Source organism: Pangasianodon hypophthalmus, chromosome 24 (genome assembly GCF_027358585.1).
Source record: "Pangasianodon hypophthalmus isolate fPanHyp1 chromosome 24, fPanHyp1.pri, whole genome shotgun sequence".
In the NCBI taxonomy this organism is placed as follows: Eukaryota; Metazoa; Chordata; class Actinopteri; order Siluriformes; family Pangasiidae; genus Pangasianodon; species Pangasianodon hypophthalmus.
The window spans coordinates 11,030,796-11,056,009 of NC_069733.1; the positions used below are offsets into that span (position 1 = coordinate 11,030,796).

The following is a 25,214-nucleotide window of genomic DNA, read 5'->3' on the forward strand; positions in this document are numbered from 1 at the left end:
CAAGTAGGCGTGCAATTAGCATCACACTGCAAGAAAATGACTCCCCAAACATAATTTGCTAGTTTTATTTTGTTAATTTTCCTTTTTATGTCTCAAAAATGTCCTCCTCAGGCCTGGGTGTGAAGTTGTGGCCCAGATGATGCTCTTGGAATAAATAAATGCCATGCTCAAGGTCGATTTGCATAAGCCATCAGCTTGTCCTTTGAGCCTGACTATTTTGAAAGGCTCTCGTCCCCATCAGAAACTCGCTGGCATCACCTGTTAAAGCTAATCTCCTCCTAAGTGGTTTAAATGGGTGGAATTAAGTAAACAAGGGCAGCATAAGGCAGAAAGGCAGACACTTTCATGTTTCCCTGGGAGGACATCTTTTTCATGGTGAAACCATTTCAAAGCCTAGTCAGGGGAATTCTGGAGCTTAAACAATATGCGAAACGTACTCACTGAACCTCAAGAAATTCCACCTACTGTAAACACTTTTAATATACATATATATATATATATATATATATATATATATATATATGTATATATATATATATATATATATATATATATATATATATATATGTATATATATATATATATATATATATATATATATATATACATATATATATATATATATATATATATATATATATATATATATATATATATATATATACATATATATGTATATATATATATATATATATATATATATATATATATGTATATAAAAGTTAGGTTCATGTTTAAGTGTTATTAAAATGTTAGCACTTTGGAGCACAATTTTATAGGTCTATATATAGTATCTTGTTCATTTCAACCATTTCCCCCCTCAATCTTTCTGCCCAGGTAGATGACCTGCCAACTGCCAGCCACCAGCCAGCTCTCCTCTATCATACGTCACCTACCAACTGGGGAGAGTGAAGGCTAACATGAGCTGCCTCCTGCGACAGGTAAACTGCTGCTCTTCCTGCATCACAGGGCAGTGTAACACACTCAGAGACAAGCACTATCTGCCCCTTCTGCATACATGAGCTCACAGACACAGTTGGTTAGTGTTGCTGTGACTGACAGGGGAGAGAAAATATGCCATCCCTCCCACACAGAGAGCATGGCCAATTGTGCTCGCTTGGCTCTCTGCCACGGATGGCTGAGGCATCGTTGAACTCCTGAACTCCTGATCATAGGGTTGATTCTTTTCATGATGTTTGTGAATATGCATGAATATAAAACAAATGTGAAATGACTTGTATAGGAAATAAGAAAATCATCATTATATTTATGTCAGAGTGCCTTTCTGCTTTTTTGATTTCAAAGAAATGAACAGGAAAAGCAGTTATAAGATCACTGAAAATACATTTTTGTGGAGACCCAAAAACATGACGAAGCTGCACTACCTTCCCTTCACTGGAACTAAGAGGCCCAACCGTGTTCCAGCATGACAATGCTCCTGTGCACAAAGCTAGCTCCATGAAGACATGGTTTGCCAAGGTTGGAGTGGAAGAACTTAGGTGGCTTGAACAAAGTCCTGATCTCAACCCCACTGAACATCTTTGAGATGAACTGGACTTCTGACTGCACCTCCTCGCCCTACATCAGTGCTCGACCTCGCTAATGCTCTCGTGGCTATATTAGCACAAATCAAAGCACAAATTAGCCACAGTCCAAAATCTAGTGTTAACCCTTCCCAGAAGAGTGGAACCTATTATTACCACAAAGGAGAGACTAAATCTGCAATGGGACGTTCAAAAAGCACATATGTGTGTGATGATCAGGTGTCCACAAACTTTTGGCCATATAAACAGCTATATGACAGCTACAAATTCATCTGAATACTCAAACTTGATTTTATTCTAAACAAAATAGCCCTTTTTAAATATATCATCCTTATTTGATGGAAATTAAATTGTCTATTTGTCTATTTGCTTAATGTCTATTTATATGTTTTGGGTTTTGTTGAATGGAACTTCCTGCTATCGGGCTCCTAGCTGCAACACTCAAAATGCAGCTTATGTTTGTGTTGCATTATGAATTGTGTTTTGGCACATTTTCAGTAAATTTAGCAAGCAATAGCGTCCAAAATTGATAGCTCAAAATGCTCACAAATGCTCACATGACGTGTTCACACACTGGCACAGCGGGTATGCACTGCTGCATGTGATGCACCGCTCACGTTTGTGGAAAAAAATGTTTCAGAAACGTGTCCAGTGAAAACTGACCTATAGTCTCACCTTCCCTATTAGTTTTACTGTAGTTATTAAATAATTCAGAGAAATTATTGAATAATATGCTTTGATATGAAAAAGGAAATAATAATCTCTAACTCTTTTAATTAGATTTAGTTAAGTTCAAGCAAACATATGTAAGTGCTATGTATTCTGCTAACACTTGAGTGTCAGAGCATGCTCTTGGGCTACAAGCCAAGTCAAATGTGCAGAAAATTACAAGAACTCACGGCAAGAGCTCAGGTCAATCTGACACAGTCTCACCTTCTTAAGCAAGTGTCTGTGCATGAAATTGAATCTCGCACTCAATCCGCACCAGAACACTCTCTCACCTCTCTTCCCTCACCTGGGTAATAAAGTGGCACATTTATATGCACTTCAATGCCACTCTAAATTTGTCAGTTCCTCAAGGCATTATGGGTTACATAGTAGTACTGGGACAAGGTAGTGGATTTCCAAGCAATCCATCTGGGACTGAATTCACCTGTGCAGCAGCTGTATTCCAGAGATATCTGACTTCTGCTTGTTAGACAATGGAAATTGCTAAAACTAGGCAGAAAGGTATGTTTCCACTAGTTTACTAGTTTTTGGATTTGGGTGTTAGTGCTCTTATAGACATCATTATATGACAAACCAAAGTGCCAAAATTTTAAATAGGGTCTAATTTCCTTCTTCTATGAGACAGCCAGAGGAGAAGACATCTGGCATATACAGAGCCCTCCAGAATTATTGGTACCTTTCATGAAAATGAGCAAAAATTAACATATAACAAGAAAAAAACATGCAATAATTGATATTTTGTGCTCAAACATACAGGGGCATCAAATATAAATAAATAAATAAATAAATAAATAAATAAATGTATGTATATATATATCTATATATATATATATATAGGTGACATTTTTTTTTTTTTTTTTTCAGGTGAAAAATTATGATAGTGGATCACTGATGCTTTGATGCTCTTATGATGATTGATGCCATCATGAATTGTGCTAAGTACCAGGATATTTCAGGCCAAAAACCTGATTGCCTCTGCCATGGCTCATACTTGGCCATAGATAGAACCTTCTAACAAGATGATGAGCCAAACATCAACACAGCATTGATTAAAGAAACAGAAAATCAAGGATTTGCAATGATCATCTGGGTCTCTGATTTTTAACTGAATAACTATGGTCTCAATGGAAGAGGGAGGTCCACATGCACAACCTAACAGTATAAAGGAGGTGGGTCAGGAACCCTCTATGACCTACTGTAGTCATTACAGGGAGACTTTTTTTATTTTCTCATAGGCAGGCACTACAAAATATGGCAATAACTTTGAAACCAATGCTTTGTATGAAAAGCACTTCCTAAAATATTTTTTCTGTTTAAAAAAAGTTTAAATACATTTTTATGTATGCTTGAGCAAAAAATTTTTTTATATTAAGTTTTGCTCATTTTCATGAAGGGTGCCAATAATTCTGGAAGGCACTATACATGTACATTGGAGTGAAATTGTTAAAATCACCAATGTATGCTGTTTATAAATTTTTGGTTAATGGAACTGAATAGAATATGAGGTTAGTTTTTTTCATATAATGAATAAATATGTAAATTATTAACTATTTAACAGATGCTGAACAAATTTTAACCTCAAACTTACTTATTATCATATTCTGCTTGTTTTAGTGTGAAGAAAAATAAATAAATGAAATAATACAATAAATAAATAATTAAATAATAAGTAATAAAAAATAATTACTAAACTATTAACTGTTATTGCTTATTTTCTTATTGACTATCACATATGCTACACTATATATATATATATATATATATATATATATATATATATATATATATATATATATATATATATATTTAATTAAATGTATGATGATCTGCTGAATGTCACAGCTGATCTGCTCCAATAAAGGATGGTATTAGGACAAGAGACATCCTCATGTGGGAAGAGATTTACTTGACATTAAGGTAAAGGATTATTTTAGCAACAAATGTTTCAGAAACATTGAGATGTGGCACAACTTGAGTGAACTGGTTACTATGTCCCTTCATAAACATAATAATCCCACAATAATCCAAAAACAATAGCATATTGCCTTGCCGTGACTGGGATTCTATTATGTAATAAAAAATTCTTCATACTTGAAGGGAACACCTCTATCATTAAATAACTGACTAACCAAAATAATATTATTCTTTTCCCAATTATCATAATAAATTGATTTATTTTTGTACAGCATATGTTGCTAATATCATTCATTATTGTTATTATTATTATTATTATTATTATTATTATTATTATTATTATTCAATGAAAACCAAGAATATTACAACAAATATAGCATTCAAGTTACAATCAACTCATTCAAACTTATAACAGGGGCTTAGACATTAACCAGGGAATTAAAAAAAGACACCTGACAAAGCTGGAAAAGAAAAATATTAACCTTATAAACACAAATACAGCCACATCAATGAGTACAAATTTATCACAGGGGATATATTAACCAAATTTTTTTAGAATAAATCAAATAATATCAACAAAAACTCACACACAAAAACTTTTTATTTTTAATATTTGACAGGGATTTTAGATATTGAAACATATAATTCTTAAAGACTATAAGTAGGGAGGAGATTCTAAAAAAAATCTATATTTCTGGATAAAATTGCTATTACTCTAAGTACACGATCTTTGACGTGAATTTTGCATCATTTCACTGCGACACTGACGTTGCAGTTTACTGGGACATCATTGGCTGAAATCTGTGATCAGGGCCCAGATCAGAGCCCGCCCATTACAGCAACAGCGCAATACCATTCGCTGTAATGTGCTGTCAGTCAAGGAAAAGCCCGCCTATGACTGCAATGTTGCATCAGCATTGGTGCCGGTATTGGAGCCATATCCGGGAGACGTTGCTGTATGCCGGCTCAGCTAAAGGTTGCAGAGCGCCACAGGAGTACCGTACAGAGGATATATTTGTGTTACTGAGTTATTTTATCGTCTCAGAATGGCGGAAGAGGCCATCAGTGAGCAAATGAAAGAGCTAAAAGTCAAAGAAGGGAAGCAGGTAATGTTATACGTTATAGCTAAGTAGCATAATGTGGTTAGCTTGTCAGCTAACTCGCCTGCAGTCTGTCATTCAGTAGCATGCTGTCAAAATACTTATGCTAGTTCAGCTAACTATTCCACTTAAACTAGGCTAATTATGCTAACATAATAAAAGTAGCAACTAATTATACCTGTGGTGGAACTTCATAGGTAGTTATAGTTAATACAGTACATTCTGGCCCATCTAAGTTTCCAAGTACCTTCTTAAATAATAAAAATAATAATAATAATAATAATAACATTAGTTATTATGGTGATCAGAAACAGCAGCCTCAACTGACTCTTGATTTTCTGTGCAATGGGAGGGGAAGCATGTTTAATCTGCTGTGTTAACTACAGTTACTCACTCTCCCATCTTATTCATCTGTCTCAGGGCAAGACAGCAGACAATGCTGGGAAAGATGGAGGGAAGAAGAAGAGCAAAGGAGCTGGAGACACAGGAGGCAGAACTGAGGTATGTGACTGAGGAATGATCTCTGTGGCAAAGCTGTCCATTTCCTCTTCATTCAGATCTTCTCTGCTTTCCTCCCTTAATGTCAGCTTTGACTACACTACGGGGGGAATAAAGCCCAAAATGTTAAAATATTAAGCTTTTAATGGTCTTAACGACAACTTATTGGTCAGGAAATTAGCAAGAATTAAACAAATAGATAGAAAGATAGAATAGATAAAAGAAGTTAGTATGAGAGAGCTTTTCCTTTTGATTTCTGAAAATGTTTAAGTCATGTGGTCCTTGATGGGCTGCATCAGGTGTGCAGATAACCAAATAATCACTAATCTTTTAAGGAAAAAAAGAAAAAAATCCTAGAAGGTATTTTTGGAAAATTTTCGTCACCCAGACATGTGCTAGTTTGAATTTTACATCCAAATTTTAATCATTATCTTGAAGGCTATATAAGTGAATTTTCCTGTTTCTAGTTTTTCTCCAAACAGTTCACTGTAGCAAAAGTAAAAGAGTAAATGGTGGAGGAGGGCTCAGGAGTGCATTTGTTTAATTCTTGCTCATTTTCTGTCCGGGGATTTGTTGTTAAGACCATTACAAGCTTAATATTTGCCATTTTGGGCTTGGCCCATTTTTTTTTTGCCCAGGAGTGTAGTGTTTGATCACTAGCCATCCTTTGTCATGCAGGAGAATAATTCCTGCCCCAAACAAGAACTGCTGCCACGTCATGACTTCACTTTGCTAGTACAGTAGAATCCAGTATTGAACATCTGATTGGAAGTGAATTTGAATAATTTCCGATTCACTCGCATATTTTAATGCTAGGAAAGTGTGTTATGTTGACTGACATGACACACATCCTGCATGTGAACTTGTCTTAGAGCGCTTTCACACTTACTGACTTGTTTGCCGAGTCTGAAATTGGTTGGCTTTCACACTTCACATGATTAATCAAGCCAAAACGTATTTCACATATTCACTGCTCAGGTAAACAAAACATAAACAAATCTTTGGCCAAGTGCACATAGAAATCACAAAAATCATCCTAACACCGAGAACACAGTCATGGCTATGTGTAATAAATGATTAGATAACTATATATACTTGGTTTAAAACATTTTCTGTTTCGCATCTAGCATTTGTTTACGCTTTATGTTGACAAAATGTCTAGATCACATGGCATAGATTTTGGTGCTGTTTTTTCATATGCATGGCTGTTTTCAGTTAATTTGCATTAACTGATTTCGGTTCATTTATTTTAACTGATTTCAGTTCATTTGCACTAATACACTATTAATACATCATTCCCATCTACTGGATGGTTTTAAACTGAAGTAATGTACATACTTAAAATTATGATCAATTCATAAATGTTAATGTTTTTAAGAGTGGTGAGAATGTGTATTCAGGTAAAAAAAAAAAAAAAGCCGGTTTGGGCCAATGTTCTACTGATGTCCATGACCTCATTACTGAATTAATGATTTTTTTTTTTTTTCTTCTTTTCTTTCTCTCTGTATTTCCTCATGCAGCTGAATCCTCAGCCTCAGTATATAGATGATCGTCTAGTCCTGTACAACAAGCTAAAGGCTGAACATGATGCTCTGATGGCCGAGAAAGCTGAGAAGGAGAGCAAGCCCATCAAGATCACCCTGCCCGATGGGAAAGTGGTGGACGGCGAGTCCTGGAAGACCACGCCCTACCAGGTTGCCTGTGGCATCAGGTTAGACCAACACGAGCCATCACACAAATGGGTTTGCTTCTCATTTCTAGTTTGTATGGCTGTATCATGAAAGTCTGATTTCAGCTTCTACATAGTTGCACATAAGCGTTCACAGTATTTTTCTAATGAACGGAGTTGGTCAATGTCCACCAAAACAAACAAAATAACTCTAAGAAAGACTTTTAATGAATACGAGATGAAGATCGATTGACAGGATCAGCTCAGACTGAACAGGAATAAAATCTGATGGGTGAAAAAGCCAATTAGTGGATATTATTAAAGACACAATATTGTTTTATCGCTTCTGGCAACGGAAGAATTTGCTTCTGGCAGCGATTACTTTTACTTTCAGGTTCATTTCTCTTTTTCAGTTCTCTGGCTTAAGAAACCTGAGCTGATAAAAAAACAAGGCCACATGTACTCTCCTCTTTCCAAAACTAAAAAAAAAAAAGCAACTAGTTTAGTGGAATGCTAATCATTAATTAGTGGTCACGTTCACTTTATGCTATCTTTGTCTAATGGGCATTGTTTCTGACCGCCCCCACAAGCACGTAAATAAAAAGAGCAGAATTGTTTTGTTAGAGGAATGCGAGCCACATTTTAGTGTAATATCATACATAATATTATAGTCAAGCACAGGGCAAACAGCACTTTTTTTATTATATCCACTCTAAATAGGAGTTTCTTTTTTTTCTGTACTAATTGTAATATTCGAATATCCATATTATACAAATAACCATGAGAGTTAATCAGTGGATATTTGGTTAACTGTTAGGAGAGGTGAGAAATTATCTTATCTAATGTAAAATAATGAAGTATTTCAGGTTTTTCACTGAGATGTTCCTCTTGTCAGTGGCAGCATACGTGTGTTTGTCAGACACAATATAGAGAACTAATGCAGTGAAATATTAAATGCAGAGCAAAAGCTTTACTGAATTTGAGCTCAGTATTCAAAAACAATTCACACCAGATACATTCGAAACTCGAGCCTGCATGTCACACTGCCCTCGTTTTACATGTCGTCCCTCTTTTTCCCCACTCGTGCATATAAGGGCTGGTTTGTACTTGACACAGAGCGTGAGCCCGCAAGTCTCCGCACACCAATGCACACCTCAACAGTGCTGCTCTCTGCAGCGGCCATGCATGGCTTATGTGGATGTAGTGCATAAAGAATACCCGAATAGTGACTTCAGTAGTCAAATCCTGGCCCCAGCAGGTTTTCAAATACCCGCATTGTCAGAGACCTGAGAGACTGTCAACACGCAGCACCTGCACATGCTCACAGATACAAAGACGCAGAAGTGTGTATATGTAAATCAGAGCGTAAAGCATAAGTTGGTATTTTATTATTTCCATTCACCTTTGTGGTGTCTAATTGAAAATTTTCCTGTGCTGTTTCAAATTGTCTAACAGCCAAGGCCTGGCTGATAACACGGTGATTGCCAAAGTGAACAACGATGTGTGGGACCTTGACAGACCATTGGAGGGAGACTGCCGTTTGGAGCTTCTCAAGTTTGATGATGAGGAAGCACAAGCAGTAAGTCCAAAATACCATCTCTCTCTCTCTCTCTCTCTTTTTTTTTTTCCCCCCTTTTGGTCTTGTTCTACAGGTCACCGTTGCTTAGTGGAGCAGCAGAGAAAATGACTCAGTTACTGAATTATGTATTACTGAAAATTGAACTTGGTGTCTCCTATTTCTGGCATCTACATAACGTCAGTAAATGTTCTTCGTATTAATCAGCTGATTTATCATTCCAGTAACAAATCTGACAGACAAAAACGTCACAAGAAGTGTAAAACCTTAAGCTTTACCTAAGTCACATTTATTTTACTCTTATAAAGCAACTTCCCCAATGATTGCAGCTAGTCAGAGCTACAGCACTAAAATACATAAATAAATAAATACTAAGATGCCACTCCCAAAAGTACAAATACATAACACTGATTTAAGCTAATATTGTTCCAATATGTAATGTAATAGCTGAGGCAGAAAATGTGGATAATTGTAATATCTGAGACAGAAAATGTGGATAATAAGTGGATTATATAATGTTTTATATCCTGCAAGCCATTTTAAACAGAGCTAAAATACACATGGAGGTGACTAACTGCTCAATTCTTTATATTTATGTTATCAGGTGTTTGACAAATCTAGATGGAATCTAGGGAAAAGCAGCAATATCCTAATCCTCAGTGCTTTTACTTGTGCTTTATTTTTCCCTGAATTTTGATTGTAGCCTAATTTCCTGTTATGTTAGCGTGCTATAGTGTGCTGCATGTGCAGTTATGTTGAATGTTTTCGTCATTGTTTCACATGAACGGTGCATCAAAATCCACACTGATTATTTTTCCTAATCGACATTATCAATTTTATCAGCTGATCATTGCAGCAGTAGGTGTTTTGTACTTGTGGGGCTTTTTGGTAGTGATGCAGTAATTGCAGTCTTTTTTGCATGAGCCATATTTACCTACACTATATAGCCAAAAGTATGTGGACACATGACCATCACAGCCGTATGTGAGTCTTCTCCAAACTGTTGCCACAAAGTTGGAAGCACACAGTTGTGTAGAATGTCTTTGTATGTTGTAGCATTATAGTTTTCCTTCACTGGAACTAAGGGGCCCAAACCTGTTCCAGCATGACAATGCCCTGTTTTTGGCAGTGTTAGCTCAGTGGTTAAGATGTTGGTCTACTGATCGGAAGGTCATGAGTTCAATCTCCAGCACCACCAAGCTACCACTGCTGGGCCCTTGAGCAAGGCCCTTAACCCTCAACTGCTCAGTTGTATAAAATGAGATAAAATGTAAGTCGCTCTGGATAAGGGCATCTGCCAAAATGCCGTAAATGTAAAAAAATGTAAAAAGCCCTGTGCACAAAAGCGAGGTCCATGAAGACATGGTTTGCCAAGGTTGGAGTAGAAGAATTTGAGTGGCACAGTTACTGAATGAGCACAAATCCCCACAGCCACGTTTCAAACTCTAGTGTTAAGCCTTCCCAGAAGAATGGAGGTTATTGTAACGGGAGCGTGGAGGTTATTGTAACGGAATAGTGGAGGTTATTGTAACGGGAGCGTGGGGGTTATTGTAACGGAATAGTGGAGGTTATTGTAACGGGAGCGTGGGGGTTATTGTAACGGAATAGTGGAGGTTATTGTAACGGAATAGTGGAGGTTATTGTAACGGAATAGTGGAGGTTATTGTAACGGGAGCGTGGGGGTTATTGTAACGGGAGCGTGGGGGTTATTGTAACGGAATAGTGGAGGTTATTGTAACGGGAGCGTGGGGGTTATTGTAACGGAATAGTGGAGGTTATTGTAACGGGAGCGTGGGGGTTATTGTAACGGAATAGTGGAGGTTATTGTAACGGAATAGTGGAGGTTATTGTAACGGAATAGTGGAGGTTATTGTAACGGGAGCGTGGGGGTTATTGTAACGGAATAGTGGAGGTTATTGTAACGGGAGCGTGGGGGTTATTGTAACGGAATAGTGGAGGTTATTGTAATGGGAGCGTGGGGGTTATTGTAACGGGAGCGTGGGGGTTATTGTAACGGGAGCGTGGGGGTTATTGTAACGGAATAGTGGGGGTTATTGTAACGGGAGCGTGGAGGTTATTGTAACGGAATAGTGGGGGTTATTGCAACGGGAGCGTGGGGGTTATTGTAACGGAATAGTGGGGGTTATTGTAACGGGAGCGTGGAGGTTATTGTAACGGAATAGTGGAGGTTATTGTAACGGGAGCGTGGAGGTTATTGTAACGGGAGCGTGGGGTTATTGTAACGGAATAGTGGAGGTTATTGTAACGGAATAGTGGAGGTTATTGTAACGGGAGCGTGGGGGTTATTGTAACGGAATAGTGGAGGTTATTGTAACAGAATAGTGGAGGTTATTGTAACGGGAGCGTGGGGGTTATTGTAACGGAATAGTGGAGGTTATTGTAACGGAATAGTGGAGGTTATTGTAACGGGAGCGTGGAGGTTATTGTAACGGAATAGTGGAGGTTATTGTAACAGAATAGTGGAGGTTATTGTAACGGGAGCGTGGGGGTTATTGTAACGGAATAGTGGAGGTTATTGTAACAGAATAGTGGAGTAATCAGTTTCACCAGTCACGGGGGACTAAATCCTTAACTCAAGTGTCCACATACTTTTGGCCATGTATATATATATTTTATTTGGCTAAATTGAAATGAAATGATTCTGTTTTAAGGTCTATTGGCACTCCAGCGCCCACATTATGGGCGAGGCCATGGAGAGAGTGTACGGAGGCTGCCTGTGTTACGGACCTCCCATTGAGAGCGGCTTCTACTACGACATGTACCTGGACAACGAGTGAGTGTTCAAATGATATTTTACTGTTCAAACTATTCTGTATATTTATTAGTATCAGTAAGGTTCTTGTGCTCTAGATAGGCCTGGTAAGATTTATTGATTTTTCTCAAAACAATAGAAGATCTGATATATCTTTTGAATGCTAATACTTAGTACTGTCATGTTTTTGTAAGCAGAATAAGATTAATGAGATCTTCTCCAGCATACAAAAAGCAGATTCAGAACTGCCAAGTGGAGTAAGAAGAAATATAAATAACAAATATTTATTATATTTGGTGCTAAACGGTGCCACAGCTGAAAAGTTTGCCTTTCGTGTATAAATCTCTAAATTCCCCATGGCCTAGTGAACTTGATATACTTTGCAAAGCATTTATATGGAAAGTGAGTTTAGTCAATTGTTTACCAGACAGTTTAATAATCATAGCGGGGGAAAAAAAAAATAAGTTACAGGACTTGAAGAGTGAGTAGGATATGAATTGAGTTTTATTCTCTCAGCACAAGGTCAGGCTTTTATAAGTTTAATGAATTCTTCTGTTGATGGCTGAATATTCAGTATGTGCTAAAGAAATGTTAATTTCAAAGACAGATCGGCCAGTCCATTCAAAGCGAGCTTGGGAATGATGTGTTATAAACAATTTTATTTGACCTTTTCTTTGACTGGGCTCTTTTACTGTGACTTTAAATTAGTGCGCAGGGAGGAAATAATAAGCACTGTTATTTTCTTGCTGAAAAGCCAATTTATGCTAATGATATTCTAGGAGATGATTTGACTGTCAAGTTGCACCTTGTTTATGGTGTAGACGTGTCAGCGGCGGAGCAGCAAAGCCGAATAAGGTGGCTGCTAATAGAGAAAGTTCCTCTGAAAATGGCATCTAGGAGATGTTTGGAATTTCTTTTTCACCGCTTTGGGAGTTATTTATATTTATTTTTTTAGTTCATGTTTATTCATGAACACTCAACTATTTTCTCTCCCGCTCTGACACACACACACACTTTCAGAGGCGTATCGAGTAATGACTTCCCCTGTCTCGAGAACCTGTGTAAAAAGATTATCAAGGAGAAGCAGCCCTTTGAGCGGTTGGAGGTAAAGAAGGAGACTCTTCTGGATATGTTCAAGGTACGAGTTTTATCTTTGACTCGGTTTGGCAGTGGGAGGTGGGAGCTCATGAAAGAAGACAAAGTCTCCTTAAACCCTGATTTAGCTGAAGTTCGTGCCTCTGTTGTCTTCCACAGTACAACAAGTTTAAGTGCAGGATCCTGAATGAGAAAGTTACCACCCCGACAACTACAGTTTACAGGTACGACTAAGTCTTATATTTGTCTCGGTGCCAGTTTAAAACTCACATGATTAGCTTGGTAATGAGTAGTCTACTTTGGATTTAGCAATCAGGGGCATCTTGGAACATTTTATTTAGTTGTTTATCAGGCTGCTAACAATGAACTCCTCATGTTAAGATGTATGTTTAAGATTTTTTTAAGTGGTTTCTTTAATACAGAGCATGAGGATGGCTGACCTGAGCACTCGGAGCAGAGAGTGTGCTCATTAAAAATGAACACAAGGTGCTGTGAATTACACCTTGACTCAGAAGCGTTGTGTAGACCCTGCTGAGCGAGGGAGGAAAGAAAGAGTGTGTATCAGTGCTAGGTGCTCATTTCACTGCTACCTTTGTGTGCACAAAATTCACAGCAGTTTTGATCTGCTATGAAGATGTTTTATCAGGTTACTTGTTATTTACTTGTTATCAGGTTATTTTTGCAAAGTACAACTTACAGTCTGCTTTGGTAATTAATCGAAATACTTTCAGATTGCTGTCATTTTGTGTTGTCTGTTCATTAGTGGATGATGTTATCAAGGCATTTTTTATCGTCCGTATCAGCATCAATGCATCCTGGATCAGGCACCGGTATCACATGAAACATCTGGATAGAGAGAGAACAGATTATTAGGTATGCCCTCATTATATGCTTTGATCTATTCCTCTGAAGGTGTGGGCCCTTGATTGACCTATGTAGAGGACCCCATGTAAGACACACTGGGAAGATCAAGGCCTTGAAGATTCATAAGGTACTCACCCACTCACTAATCTAACAAGGATAGATTAAATTATTAGATTCAATATATAATATTAAGGTAACAAAATGATTAAAAAAAAATCTATGTATATACTATATGTTTAGTTCATTTAGGAATTTGTGTTCCCCAGTGCCAAGTCCTATTGTTTGTCCTTTTGGAGCTGTGTCTGTTATGGTGTACGTAAAACTGTGTCCCGTGTCTTAACTGGAGACTTCCGAATGTTCAGAATTCATCCACATACTGGGAGGGCAAGGCAGACATGGAGACCCTGCAGCGCATTTATGGCATCTCCTTCCCCGACCCTAAGATGCTAAAGGACTGGGAGAAATTCCAAGAAGAGGCCAAGAACAGAGACCACCGCAAACTGGGACGGGTATGGACACAGATATGCAGATCTGTCATTTACGTCACGTCTAGTCTAATTTTACTTCCTTTATATTGTACAGAATGACAAAAGTTTTAAGATTTCTGCCTTTACATGTACAGTGGGATGGGATTCAAGAATACACAAAGCCACACATCCTAGTAGAGCTGATGTGATGATAAGATGATATCATGAATATTTCAATAAATTAACTAAGCAAGATTTTCTAAAGTGTATCATGGGTAATATTATAAGGTGACTAACTGAATCATTGTAACATGGCTGGTTGGACAATAAGGATAATTTTTGTCCCAGCTGCTGTATTTTACTTTTTCAAATAATTTAATTTCACAGATGTTAAAGTGTTATTGAATTTATCTACCATTTATCCAAAACATATATGCAGCTTGCTGTTGAGCCAGTGCACGTTTTATCGTTTATGCATGGAGCTGTACCGTTACTCACATGCTAGGGCTTTTGTGGTAAAATTCTGGATATTTATATTAGCTGATTAGGATTATTTGCACTGTGGGTTACAATATGGATACTTTTTGTTGCCAAGGGAGCTGTTTGCTTCTAGCAAAACACCTTGCACTGTGTTTGCATGGGCAATCTAAACAAAAGCTCTGGCAGTATGTCATTTCTTGTGTGTTTGTCTGCATGGTTGACTCACAGTTCTTCTCCAGCTGTTAAGAATAAAGAGGTATTTATTGAGCACCCACCCATGAACTTGAAGCTTTTCTTGTACCCAGTCACCCTCAGCAGGACTAGGTTTAGTGTTTGTGAAGAAAGGTGGCTGTTAGTGATTAAACTGTCTTGATCTGTTGGTGATAAACCAGCAGAAAAAGCATAGAGGTGATAAGTAAGGAGTCTTCCTGGAGTGTAAATGACTCGGGCTGCAAGCTGTCCACGCTTTCAGTATAGCTGCTGTGTGTCTAGAATCCCAGTGCTCCTGTGTGCACTCTGTTAACTAGCACTGAGGCCAGGGGGTAAAGCTGGCAGATGTCTGTCTCCTTAATGTGCCATCTGCCAGGGCGCACACCGATGCGCACACGGGGACCGCTTTGTCACAGCTAAAGCGAGAATGATAATCAGAAGTCTTAGCATTTTAGCTTTTTTTTTTATTTGAATTGTAATTAGGTTAGGTCTTTTTGTGACTTTAGTTGTTTGCCTCTTTCTCATGCATGAACTCAATCTTTGTGTCTTGAATACAGACAATCACATAAACACGCTGTTGTTGTTTCTTGTTTCCAGGAACAAGAATTGTTTTTCTTCCATGATCTCAGCCCTGGTAGCTGCTTCTTCCTCCCAAAGGGGGCCTACATCTACAACACACTGGTGGAGTTTATAAGGGTAAGCTGTGTCTCCTAGAGATGCAGTGTAGAAAATACTGCAAAAAAGCTGTCTTTATGAGCAAATCATAAATGTTTTATGAATATTATACAATGCCATGTTACTGTTTGAATAAATTATAGGTTAGTTTAGGAAGGCAAGCAATGAAAATGTCTAAGCAAAGAAAATGTCAGATGTCTTATGTGGAAATTTTTCAGTACAATGTGTAGAACAGGGAACAAGGTAAGATAAGTGTGTATTTCAGTATGATGACTATCACTACATCAGCATTTTTAAAGCTAAATGCTTGCAGGGCAATGCAAGCACTGAATAACAAACCAGATAAAGTATTTTTTCCACACTCCCTGTCTCTGAATTACACAAAATATATTTGTTCTTTGAAAATTACTGTTATATTTTAAGAGCGACCTAAAGTCAAGAGAAATGATAAAAGCTTTAATTGCAGAAATGCTGGAGCAAAGTATTAACAGATTTACAGTATACCATATTACGCTATACATATATAGACAAAATTATTGTCTTTTCAAACGTTGTAATTTTGCCAAATCTTCAAATTATGTTTAGCAACCACTTATGTAAGCCTTATTTTATCATTTTATAACTAGCATAAGACTATTATGTAAGATATGTAACTATTAGGTTTCACACATTAGCTTATTTGTAACAGTTCTGTTAGGCTGGTGAACTGTTTGTTAGTGTACCTGTATGAGGTAGACAGGATGAGGTAGACAGTGTTGTAAGTAAAGGAGGATTGTTTTGTTGAAGTGTCACTCAGAAAACTGTATTTCCGCATATTTATTTAGCGTGTGTTTAAGGTGTTTTGCTGAAGTACCTGTATTACCTGCTTTACAAGCAAAGCTTTGTACTTTCGACAGCAAGCATCCTAGCCATCCGTCACACCTATGATCGTTTTGTTCCTTTTTTGTGTTTGTGTGCGTGCGTCTGTGCATGTGTGTGTAAAAACACACGATTGTTTATCCCCACCCTTTGAGAGTAAGCATGAAAGAGAGATGCAACATTAGCCTATATGGTGTTTCTAAAAATTCTAAATTTTCAGGCAGTGATTGCAAAGCCATCCACCTGACCTTAACAATACTCCAGGATTTTATTTAAAATTGGTTTTAAACCTTTTTAAAACCAGTTTCTTTTTGGGTCACATCCTTTACTGGTCATTCATATTCACGTTGATTGTAGCTGAACACTGTGCTCATACATGTTGGATTTGTGATGTAACTGTGTTGTATTTCCACACCGCAGAGTGAATACAGGAAGAGGGGCTTCCAGGAGGTGGTCACTCCAAACATCTACAACAGCAAGCTGTGGCAGACCTCTGGCCACTGGCAGCACTACAGCGAGAACATGTTCTCCTTCGAAGTGGAGAAGGAGATCTTCGCCCTTAAGCCCATGAACTGCCCTGGACACTGGTAAGACCGTCTCTCCTTGATACCTACACTTGTTTTAATATATAAAGCGCTCTGTGTTCTACTCGGTTCATGAAAGCATGCTAATGTGAGTAATAAATAACTCATGGCCTGGTATCATTCCGAGGCATAGTTTGAAACGTTTGCTCTGGGATACTGAACATGACAAAGAGCAAATTGACAGTGAGAAATCCTCCACAGCCGGTAAGCTAAGCCACTGTTGAGTTTCTTGGGATACGTGGCATATCTCAAGCACTACTGGCTGTTATGGAAATCACAGCCTGTTAAGGAAATACATCAACTTACAGGATCAAATCACGGCTGTCGAGTCATTTCATGGGCACTTTAACATTGTGATGTGCAGTTTTATCTCCATCTGTTTATTTATATCCCTGCAGTCTGATGTTTGATCATCGGCCTCGCTCCTGGAGGGAACTGCCTCTGCGTCTGGCTGATTTTGGCGTGCTGCACCGCAATGAGCTCTCCGGAGCTCTCACCGGTCTTACCCGTGTCCGGCGCTTCCAGCAGGACGATGCGCACATCTTCTGTGCTATGGACCAGGTAAGGAGCTTTTTGATGAGTGTCATTTAGGATCATTAATGAGTGCTATATAAATCAAACTAGAGCTGTAATGATTATAATTAAACTACTAAATACATGAAAATGAAATGATGAAATGATTAAATATGATGAAACTACAGCATTAACATATATATTTTTTTCCACTCAAGATACATGCATGCACATTTGTTCTAATGTAAACTATTTTTGTTATATCTGAAAGAAAAATTTTTGATAGATCTTGAATATAGATCTGTCTATTTATAATCTGTCTGGACATATATATATATATATATAGGTCCAGACAGATTATAAACAGACAGATATAGATATAAATGGATATATACTTAGACAACATACGTTTAGGATGGAATAATATTCTATAGTTAATTGTTCAAGTTTTTTTCAACGTGTTTAGATTGAGTCGGAGATTAAAGGCTGTCTGGAGTTCCTGCGTGCGGTGTATGATGTATTTGGTTTCAGCTTTAAACTGAACCTCTCCACTAGACCAGAGAAGTTCCTTGGGGAACCAGAAGTGTGGGATCAGGCTGAGAAGGTAATCTGGATTTCAGCTTTTTGCCATTTTCACATTGTTGACTTGCACACTAGCAGCACTCCTACAAACCAACCAAGATTGAGATATTGGACCAGAGATTAGGTTTTATCCTGTAAATCTTTTAGCACTAACCTCTTGTGGTGTTACAGATCTCTGAATGAGGTTGTTGAATTGAATTAGATGTCATTGTGAATAGATAGTCAACACTCAAAATAAACCAGAGCTTTGACTTACATATATCATCTTTCTTGTTTTGGTTTCAACAGCAACTAGAGAACAGTCTGAACGAGTTCGGGGAGAAGTGGGTATTAAACCCTGGAGATGGAGCTTTCTATGGACCAAAGGTAACAAAGAGCCAAAGATTTTCAACATGATGATTTACTTGGTATATTTCCTGACCACTTACCTTCTTTACTTTTTCTATTCCTCAGATTGACATTCAGATCAAGGATGCCATTGGAAGATACCACCAGTGTGCTACCATCCAGCTGGACTTCCAGCTCCCCATCCGCTTCAATCTAACCTTCGTCAGGTAGGCTACATGCTGTGGATTTCTTCCTCAGTAATATTATTACTGTGTATTTACTGGATTTTGTCATTTTACAAATCTTATTAATGCAACAGTGACACCTAGTGCTTATCTGTCTGTATTACACTCATTACACTCATTTTCTCTGCAAAACTATTTGTCATTTGCATTGTGCTAAATTATTTACATGTTCTTCTGCTGGTGTGTAAATAAATGTTTAGATAAAAAAAAATCTAGAATAAATGCTAGGCCCTTGAGCAAGGCCCTTAATCCTCAACTCAGTTGTATAAATAAGATAAATGTAAGTTTTAGATTAAAATATATGAAGTAGAAATATATAAGAAGCAGTAAAGTACTTTTGACTCTGAATTCATGTATGTATTCACTGCATGTATCCGTCTCTGTAGCCATGATGGAGATGATAAGAAGAGGCCAGTGATTATTCACAGAGCCATTTTGGGCTCGGTTGAGAGAATGATTGCCATCCTGACAGAAAACTATGGTGGGAAATGGTATGTATAAATAAGACAAATCTTGATAAACGTTTTTATTATTTAAGGCAAGACTGCATTACAGTAATAAGTAATGAGTTAATAAAGTTTTTTTGGACAGGTAGTGCTAATTAACTGATATTCCTGCAATGATCTGTTTTCATGCATTGTAGTTTGGATGAAAGTGATAAATAAATAAATGGGTAAAATATGCTATAATTTACAGAACATCTCTTTTTATTTTATTTATTTATTTTTTTTAACGAAAGTTCTGATGCATCACATGAGACATTTTACAGTGGTGTTATGACCATGGACTTGGTAGAGCTTGGCTGTCCATGCTGATCACATACTCAGTTCCCTTTTATGCTGACACAGTCATTTCTTTCCTTCTTTCCTTCTTTCGTTCTTTTCTACTAGGCCTTTGTGGCTTTCCCCACATCAGGTGATGGTTGTGCCTGTTGGACCCACTTGTGAAGATTATGCGCAAAGGGTGAGGCCCCTAGCATTCAGTTAATGCAGCACATATAGAAAGCTGCTGTAGTAACTAACACTAATGTTTTTTCTCTGTTCAGGTGAAAACAGAGTTTCACAGCGCTGGCCTGATGACAGATGTAGATCTAGATCCGGGCTGCACTCTGAACAAGAAGATCAGAAATGCACAGTTGGCTCAGTACAACTTTATTTTAGGTAAGCAAGTTCAGATATAACTGACCAGTAGGTCAGAAAATGAACACATTCTCTACTTTGGTTGCACACTGCAGTCTGCTTGTGAAATGAGCTTAGGAATAGAAAACTGAATTTTAGTAAAAAGGGTAGACTTTTTTGGATTGTTTGGTGTTCCTTGTTTGGCAGAGTCTGAAAAATGAATTTGTGATGCATGCCAGAAATGGATTAGGAACCCTAATTGTTTTTGTAAAACTTGAATGGAGAAGGTAATGGACTGGAAAGTGGCAAGCCTTCACTAAGTTGTTGTAATCCACTGATTATTCACCTGTGGCAGATTGTAATGCATTTTACTGCTTTCACACAATGTAGGGTGGAAGAGTCATTCATTTGAAACAAGTTTTGTTAGAACATTGTGTTTGTAATTTTGTACTGTGTTGTGAGCTCACCCGCAAGACTGATTGCAGCCAGTGTGGTTTTATGAGCATTGTTATGAATTTTCTTGGCAAGCTTGGCGGTCAGAATATAGGATCCTGCAGTGGACCATAGAATCATAATATTACAGCAATTACTAAGCAAGCAAACATAACATGACAACATTTTAAGCTATCAGATTTCAGCCTCTCTGGTAGAAAAAGCTAGCTACTTGTGGAAGAACATTCAGTAACGTATGCTGTGCTGCAGTGTTCTCCACCATATGGATCTCATTCAGTGACTTCAGGGCTGTAAACAAAATGACTGTAAAATGCAAAACACCAGGTATTATGCCTAAATAGTAATGACGCCAGTGGTGTATAGTTTAGGATGCCACCTGAATGTGCATGACTCTTCAGCTATTATTAAATAAAAAACTTTTATTGTGCACATCAGTACGACAGTGCGATAGTGTCAGCTGAAAGAGCAAATCCTCTCTGTCTTTTTGCTGCAATTTCAGGTAATCTTAGCTTTCAGCTTGAGATAGGCTTGCGACTGTCACCATCCGAGACAGCTCTGTATGTTTAAAATACTGTGTAGAGAACATAACTCGCGTCTAATTTCTTCTGATTTGTGTATTTATATTACCTCATCTGTGTTCACCATGTATTTTATTATTTTAGCTGTGTATTTTGTTTTCCAACCTGTCAGACAAATTAGGCGTGAGCTGGATAGTGTTACCACGCTAGCCAAAACCCAGAGCAGTCAATATGAGTTACACACCAGATGACTCACTCCTGCTCGATGTGAGTGAGTTTGTAAGAGGAAAAGCCATGGTGAAACACATAAAGACCCCATTACTATCATGAATATTTCAGCTCGACAACTGGATAACGATACAAATCCCAAAACGAGGTTAAATCAGGCTTCCCACTAAATTATTGAACAAATAAATGCTTTATCTGTTCAGAAAGGGAAAAACCTACAGCTCCATCAATCTGGAGTACTTTTTGCTCTTACAGTATAATATTTGCTTTGCTTTGTTTGCACGCTCTCACTCTCTCGTAGATAGAATGACACATTTCCTGCCAGGATTGTCAGGGGTGACTCATAGCAGCTCAGAAACATCATATTATAAAGTATTTTTGTCCCCGGTTTCAATAATCCTGCAAACTGTAGCTTTAAGTATGAAGAAATAAACAGTTTGTTATACAGACATTTGTATAGCTTCAGGCCAAACTGAAAAGTGGTTAAGACCAAGAAGATATTCGGCGTATAGGATGCACAGATGTCCCATCATTATCTTAAGAAAATCGAAAACCTTTGTTTCAAAAATGTTCAAAATCATCCTTTCTGATTTGAAATAAATATTCTTTAATAACCTTTAGCCTTTCGTGTTTCCTCTGAACAGCTTTCTATTCCTCTCAGCTGTAATAATCAGTGTAGTATTGCTGTGTTGCCACATTTTTGTTTAGCTTTCAGTTGTTGCTGTGAGCAACAGTAGAACTTGTAGGACCTGTGTCCAACCCTGAATCTTGATACTGAAGTGTTAACCTGAAGCAGAGAGCATGAAGTGAAACACTGCTTATTATACAGTTGATCTATAATACTATTGTACAGTATACTATAATAATCATACAGTATTACTGTTTCATGATGTTTGTGCCATTAAATTTTTATTACTGATTTCATGTGCAGTGGTGGGAGAGAAGGAAAAGACCAGCGACACGGTGAACGTGCGGACGAGAGATAACAAGGTCCACGGGGAAAGAAGTCTAACCGACTGCATGGAGCGCTTGAAACAACTGAAGGCATCAAGAACCCGCAATGCCGAAGAGGAGTTTTAATCTCATGGAAATACGTGCCATGCTGCTCTGAGAAGATGTTTTACATCTCAGGAATAGGCAAATAAACGCTGAGCCTCAAGGCAAAATGCTCCTAATAAAGAAAATGCAGATCACGTTTTTGCTGTATTGCTCCCAGCTATATCATCGTGACCGTTTGTAAGGATGGGCAGCCATAAACAGTCCTGACTGCTGGCACCTCTCATGAGCTCATCAACACACGGATTTCCTACAACAATAACGAAAAGCAATGTGTCTGCCTGTAAAATCTTAACAGCAGTAGAAAGAAAATTTCACTTAAATTAACCTAGCTACAGATTCACTTCCAGCTGCATATTAGTCATTTTTCCAAATTGAATCAAAGTATGTTTCTTTTTTCTGTGTAGCCAGTTGTATGTTTAATGAGTTTGTTCAGTATTTGTGTCAAACTTCTCAAATCTGTGGCAAAAATATTGATTTGTTAAATTAGCCATTCTTTCAGAAAGAAACTCTTTTTGTAAGCTGTAGGATTTCTATCATATAAATCAGGGGCTCTCTGCAAATGAAATAAATCTTATACTTGAAGTCTATGCTTACTGTGTCTTTTTTTTTTTTCCTCCTTTTCCCTTGTTGTGCAGTTCTGTGCAGTATGTAACTTGAAGTCAGATTTTTGCATAGTAAGACCAGGGAGTTGTGCCATCACAACAGGGCTAGTTTCACTTTCTGCTTGCTGGCTGCTGAAACCAGCTGATTTCTGGGAAACAGCAGGCAGCAGACAAACACAAGCTCTGCCTCTGGCGCACAGTAGTGTACAGAGCTGAAAATAACAATGTCTGTAAACTTAATGCTTGTCTTTGAACTCGGACACATGACTGCAACTATAGCATTTTTATAATTTTGTTTACCAACAGAAATTAATATCAGCCGTTCAGTTGTTTACATTAGCAATGTTGCACATTGTTCTCTGAATACTGGTGGATTTCTGGAAGTTTGAATTAAAGGTGAGTCACTACATTTTTAATACTTTTATTATTATTATTATTGCAAAAATTATAAACGAATTAAGTATTATAAATAAAGAATTCTCGTGTGGAAACATCGACCTTTAAACTGAAGGAATTTTACAATGTAAACAAGGCAAGTCATCAGCTGGGCTCCTGTTAAGTGAACACATCATAGACTATTATTAAAATGGAAAAAAAAAAAAACAAAAACGCTGTTTTCTCAGCTCTGCTTGCTAAAAATGTAAAAAAATATTAAACTGAAGTGACTCAGCATGGTAGCTGCAAGTTTCTTCTCGAAATTTTGTCTTTTTTAATGCCTGTTTATTAGGTATAACCCACCTACTAACGCGCTGGAGTCATTTTAGCATGTATCATGTAGTTAGCATCTATCATGTAGTTAGCATATCATGTAGTTAGCATCTATCGTGTAAAATCTGCAGTCGTCTCTGCCATGTAGTACTCTGCAGAGCAAATGAAGCACCACATATTTGTTCCGTGACCATTCAGAGGAATGATAATGACACTGAAATGATAATGGTGTGCTTGTGTGTTGTGTGTTTTGTCATGCTATATGCTAAGAAACGGCCACGACCCAAATGCAGTGGTCAATGAGGCGAGGTTATACTGGTCCCTGAAAGCACAAGCTAAACAAAACAAACAAGCTAGAGTGATTATAGAGTGATTATAGCGCCCCCTTGTGCAGAATCTTGCTCTAAACGCCTGTGAGTGACAGCTACAAGGTTTACAACAATTAGTCACCAAATGTAGTAACTTTTCCATAGTCACTGCGTTTCAATTAGATATTTTACTTCCACACTCACTTTCCGTAAGCACTTCATCCTGGTCAGGGTTACGGTTGATCTGGGGTCCATACAGCCCTGCTGAAAACAAACAAACAAAAAAACAATAAAAACCCTCATATGTAATAGTTTTAATAGAAACTGTAATGGTCCCTGTGGGTCTCTACTGGTAATTGCCATCGATCCATCCTCTGTACTGCTTATCCTACACAGGGAGGCTGGTGCTTATCCCAGGGCACAAGGCAGGGAAACCCTGGACAGGGCACATTTACACGCTACTGACAATTTAGAGATGCCAGTCAGCCTACAACACATGTCTTTGAACTGGGGGAGGAAACCCCCAAGGCACAGGGAGAGCATACAAGCTCCACACACACAGGAATCAAACCCCCAACCCTGGAGGTGTGAGGCGAACGTGTTGGCCACTAAGCCACCAATCATCGAGTAGTGCTGAATGCTCATGTTACGCTCTCAGGTCATGCTTCGTCTAGACTGTACACATACGTAAAATGGCTGGATGACCATTGTTTCCAGACGGGATGGGTATTGGCAAAATACGCATGGAGAAATGGCAACAAAACATTTTGCGTAGATGACGAAGTAATTCTAAATGCTAAGTAGGAGGATCTCGGCAATGTGGGTTCAGAAATTAGTGAGCATTATTTGACTCTCATGACTATTGCAAAAATTCCTTGTTTTCAGTTTGTTACCAAATGACAAGCATGGCTATGACACTGTAATAAAAAATTATTAGGGAGTATAAAGGGATTAAAATGACCAAGTCTGTGTACAGTGCAACACCTTCAGCTACTGTTTTACATATAGGGCCTATCATAAACATGTTTTATCTTATAATCATTTTGAGTTGTGACTCTAACAGTCAATCCACAAAGGCATGTAATACTGACTCAACTCTAAAATGTCTTAGACATCCCTGTAATTTTATTTGTGTTATGCTGTATATTTGTGTTTATAAACTGCGTGAATCTATACAGGTTTTATGTCTGTTCTAATCCACTAATCACAAACTCATTTAACAGTTTTCATTTCTGAGATGGACTTCACTGATGAAGAGATGAGGTGGCTGCTGAGCATATCGGCAGAGGTAGGCATCTGTTTTCATCAGGGAAATGTGTGAGATAACTGTTTTAGCTCTTTTCCACTAGACAGTTTAACAGCCTGGCTCAGCAAATTACACACGATCCTGCATTTTGTTACTATTTCCTTGACCCACTGAGCTATACTGTACTCAGTTACCTGAGCTGAAGTTGGGTTAGTCTTCTATGCAAGCTGAGCTAGGATATACGCATGGTATATCCTGATATGTACTAAAA

At 37.9% G+C, this 25,214-nt stretch overlaps 1 protein-coding gene across 1 annotated transcript in view; it reads left to right on the forward strand.

Annotated features, from left to right (window-relative positions):
- The first annotated feature begins 5,100 nt into the window (after positions 1-5,100).
- The window catches only part of tars1 (threonyl-tRNA synthetase 1), a 21,660-nt gene continuing 1,546 nt past the window's right edge, over positions 5,101-25,214 (forward strand). The window contains exons 1-20 of the mRNA XM_026931507.3: positions 5,101-5,293; positions 5,708-5,788; positions 7,306-7,496; positions 8,910-9,033; positions 11,703-11,824; positions 12,824-12,941; positions 13,058-13,122; positions 13,811-13,889; positions 14,125-14,271; positions 15,517-15,615; positions 16,873-17,039; positions 17,435-17,597; positions 18,016-18,153; positions 18,420-18,497; positions 18,585-18,685; positions 19,090-19,194; positions 19,594-19,666; positions 19,749-19,863; positions 21,952-23,077; positions 24,921-24,985. Coding sequence (XP_026787308.1) covers positions 5,234-5,293; positions 5,708-5,788; positions 7,306-7,496; positions 8,910-9,033; positions 11,703-11,824; positions 12,824-12,941; positions 13,058-13,122; positions 13,811-13,889; positions 14,125-14,271; positions 15,517-15,615; positions 16,873-17,039; positions 17,435-17,597; positions 18,016-18,153; positions 18,420-18,497; positions 18,585-18,685; positions 19,090-19,194; positions 19,594-19,666; positions 19,749-19,863; positions 21,952-22,100 — 2,175 coding nt within the window. The 5' untranslated portion in view covers positions 5,101-5,233 and the 3' untranslated portion in view covers positions 22,101-23,077; positions 24,921-24,985. The remainder of the gene's footprint in view (positions 5,294-5,707; positions 5,789-7,305; positions 7,497-8,909; positions 9,034-11,702; positions 11,825-12,823; positions 12,942-13,057; positions 13,123-13,810; positions 13,890-14,124; positions 14,272-15,516; positions 15,616-16,872; positions 17,040-17,434; positions 17,598-18,015; positions 18,154-18,419; positions 18,498-18,584; positions 18,686-19,089; positions 19,195-19,593; positions 19,667-19,748; positions 19,864-21,951; positions 23,078-24,920; positions 24,986-25,214) is intronic.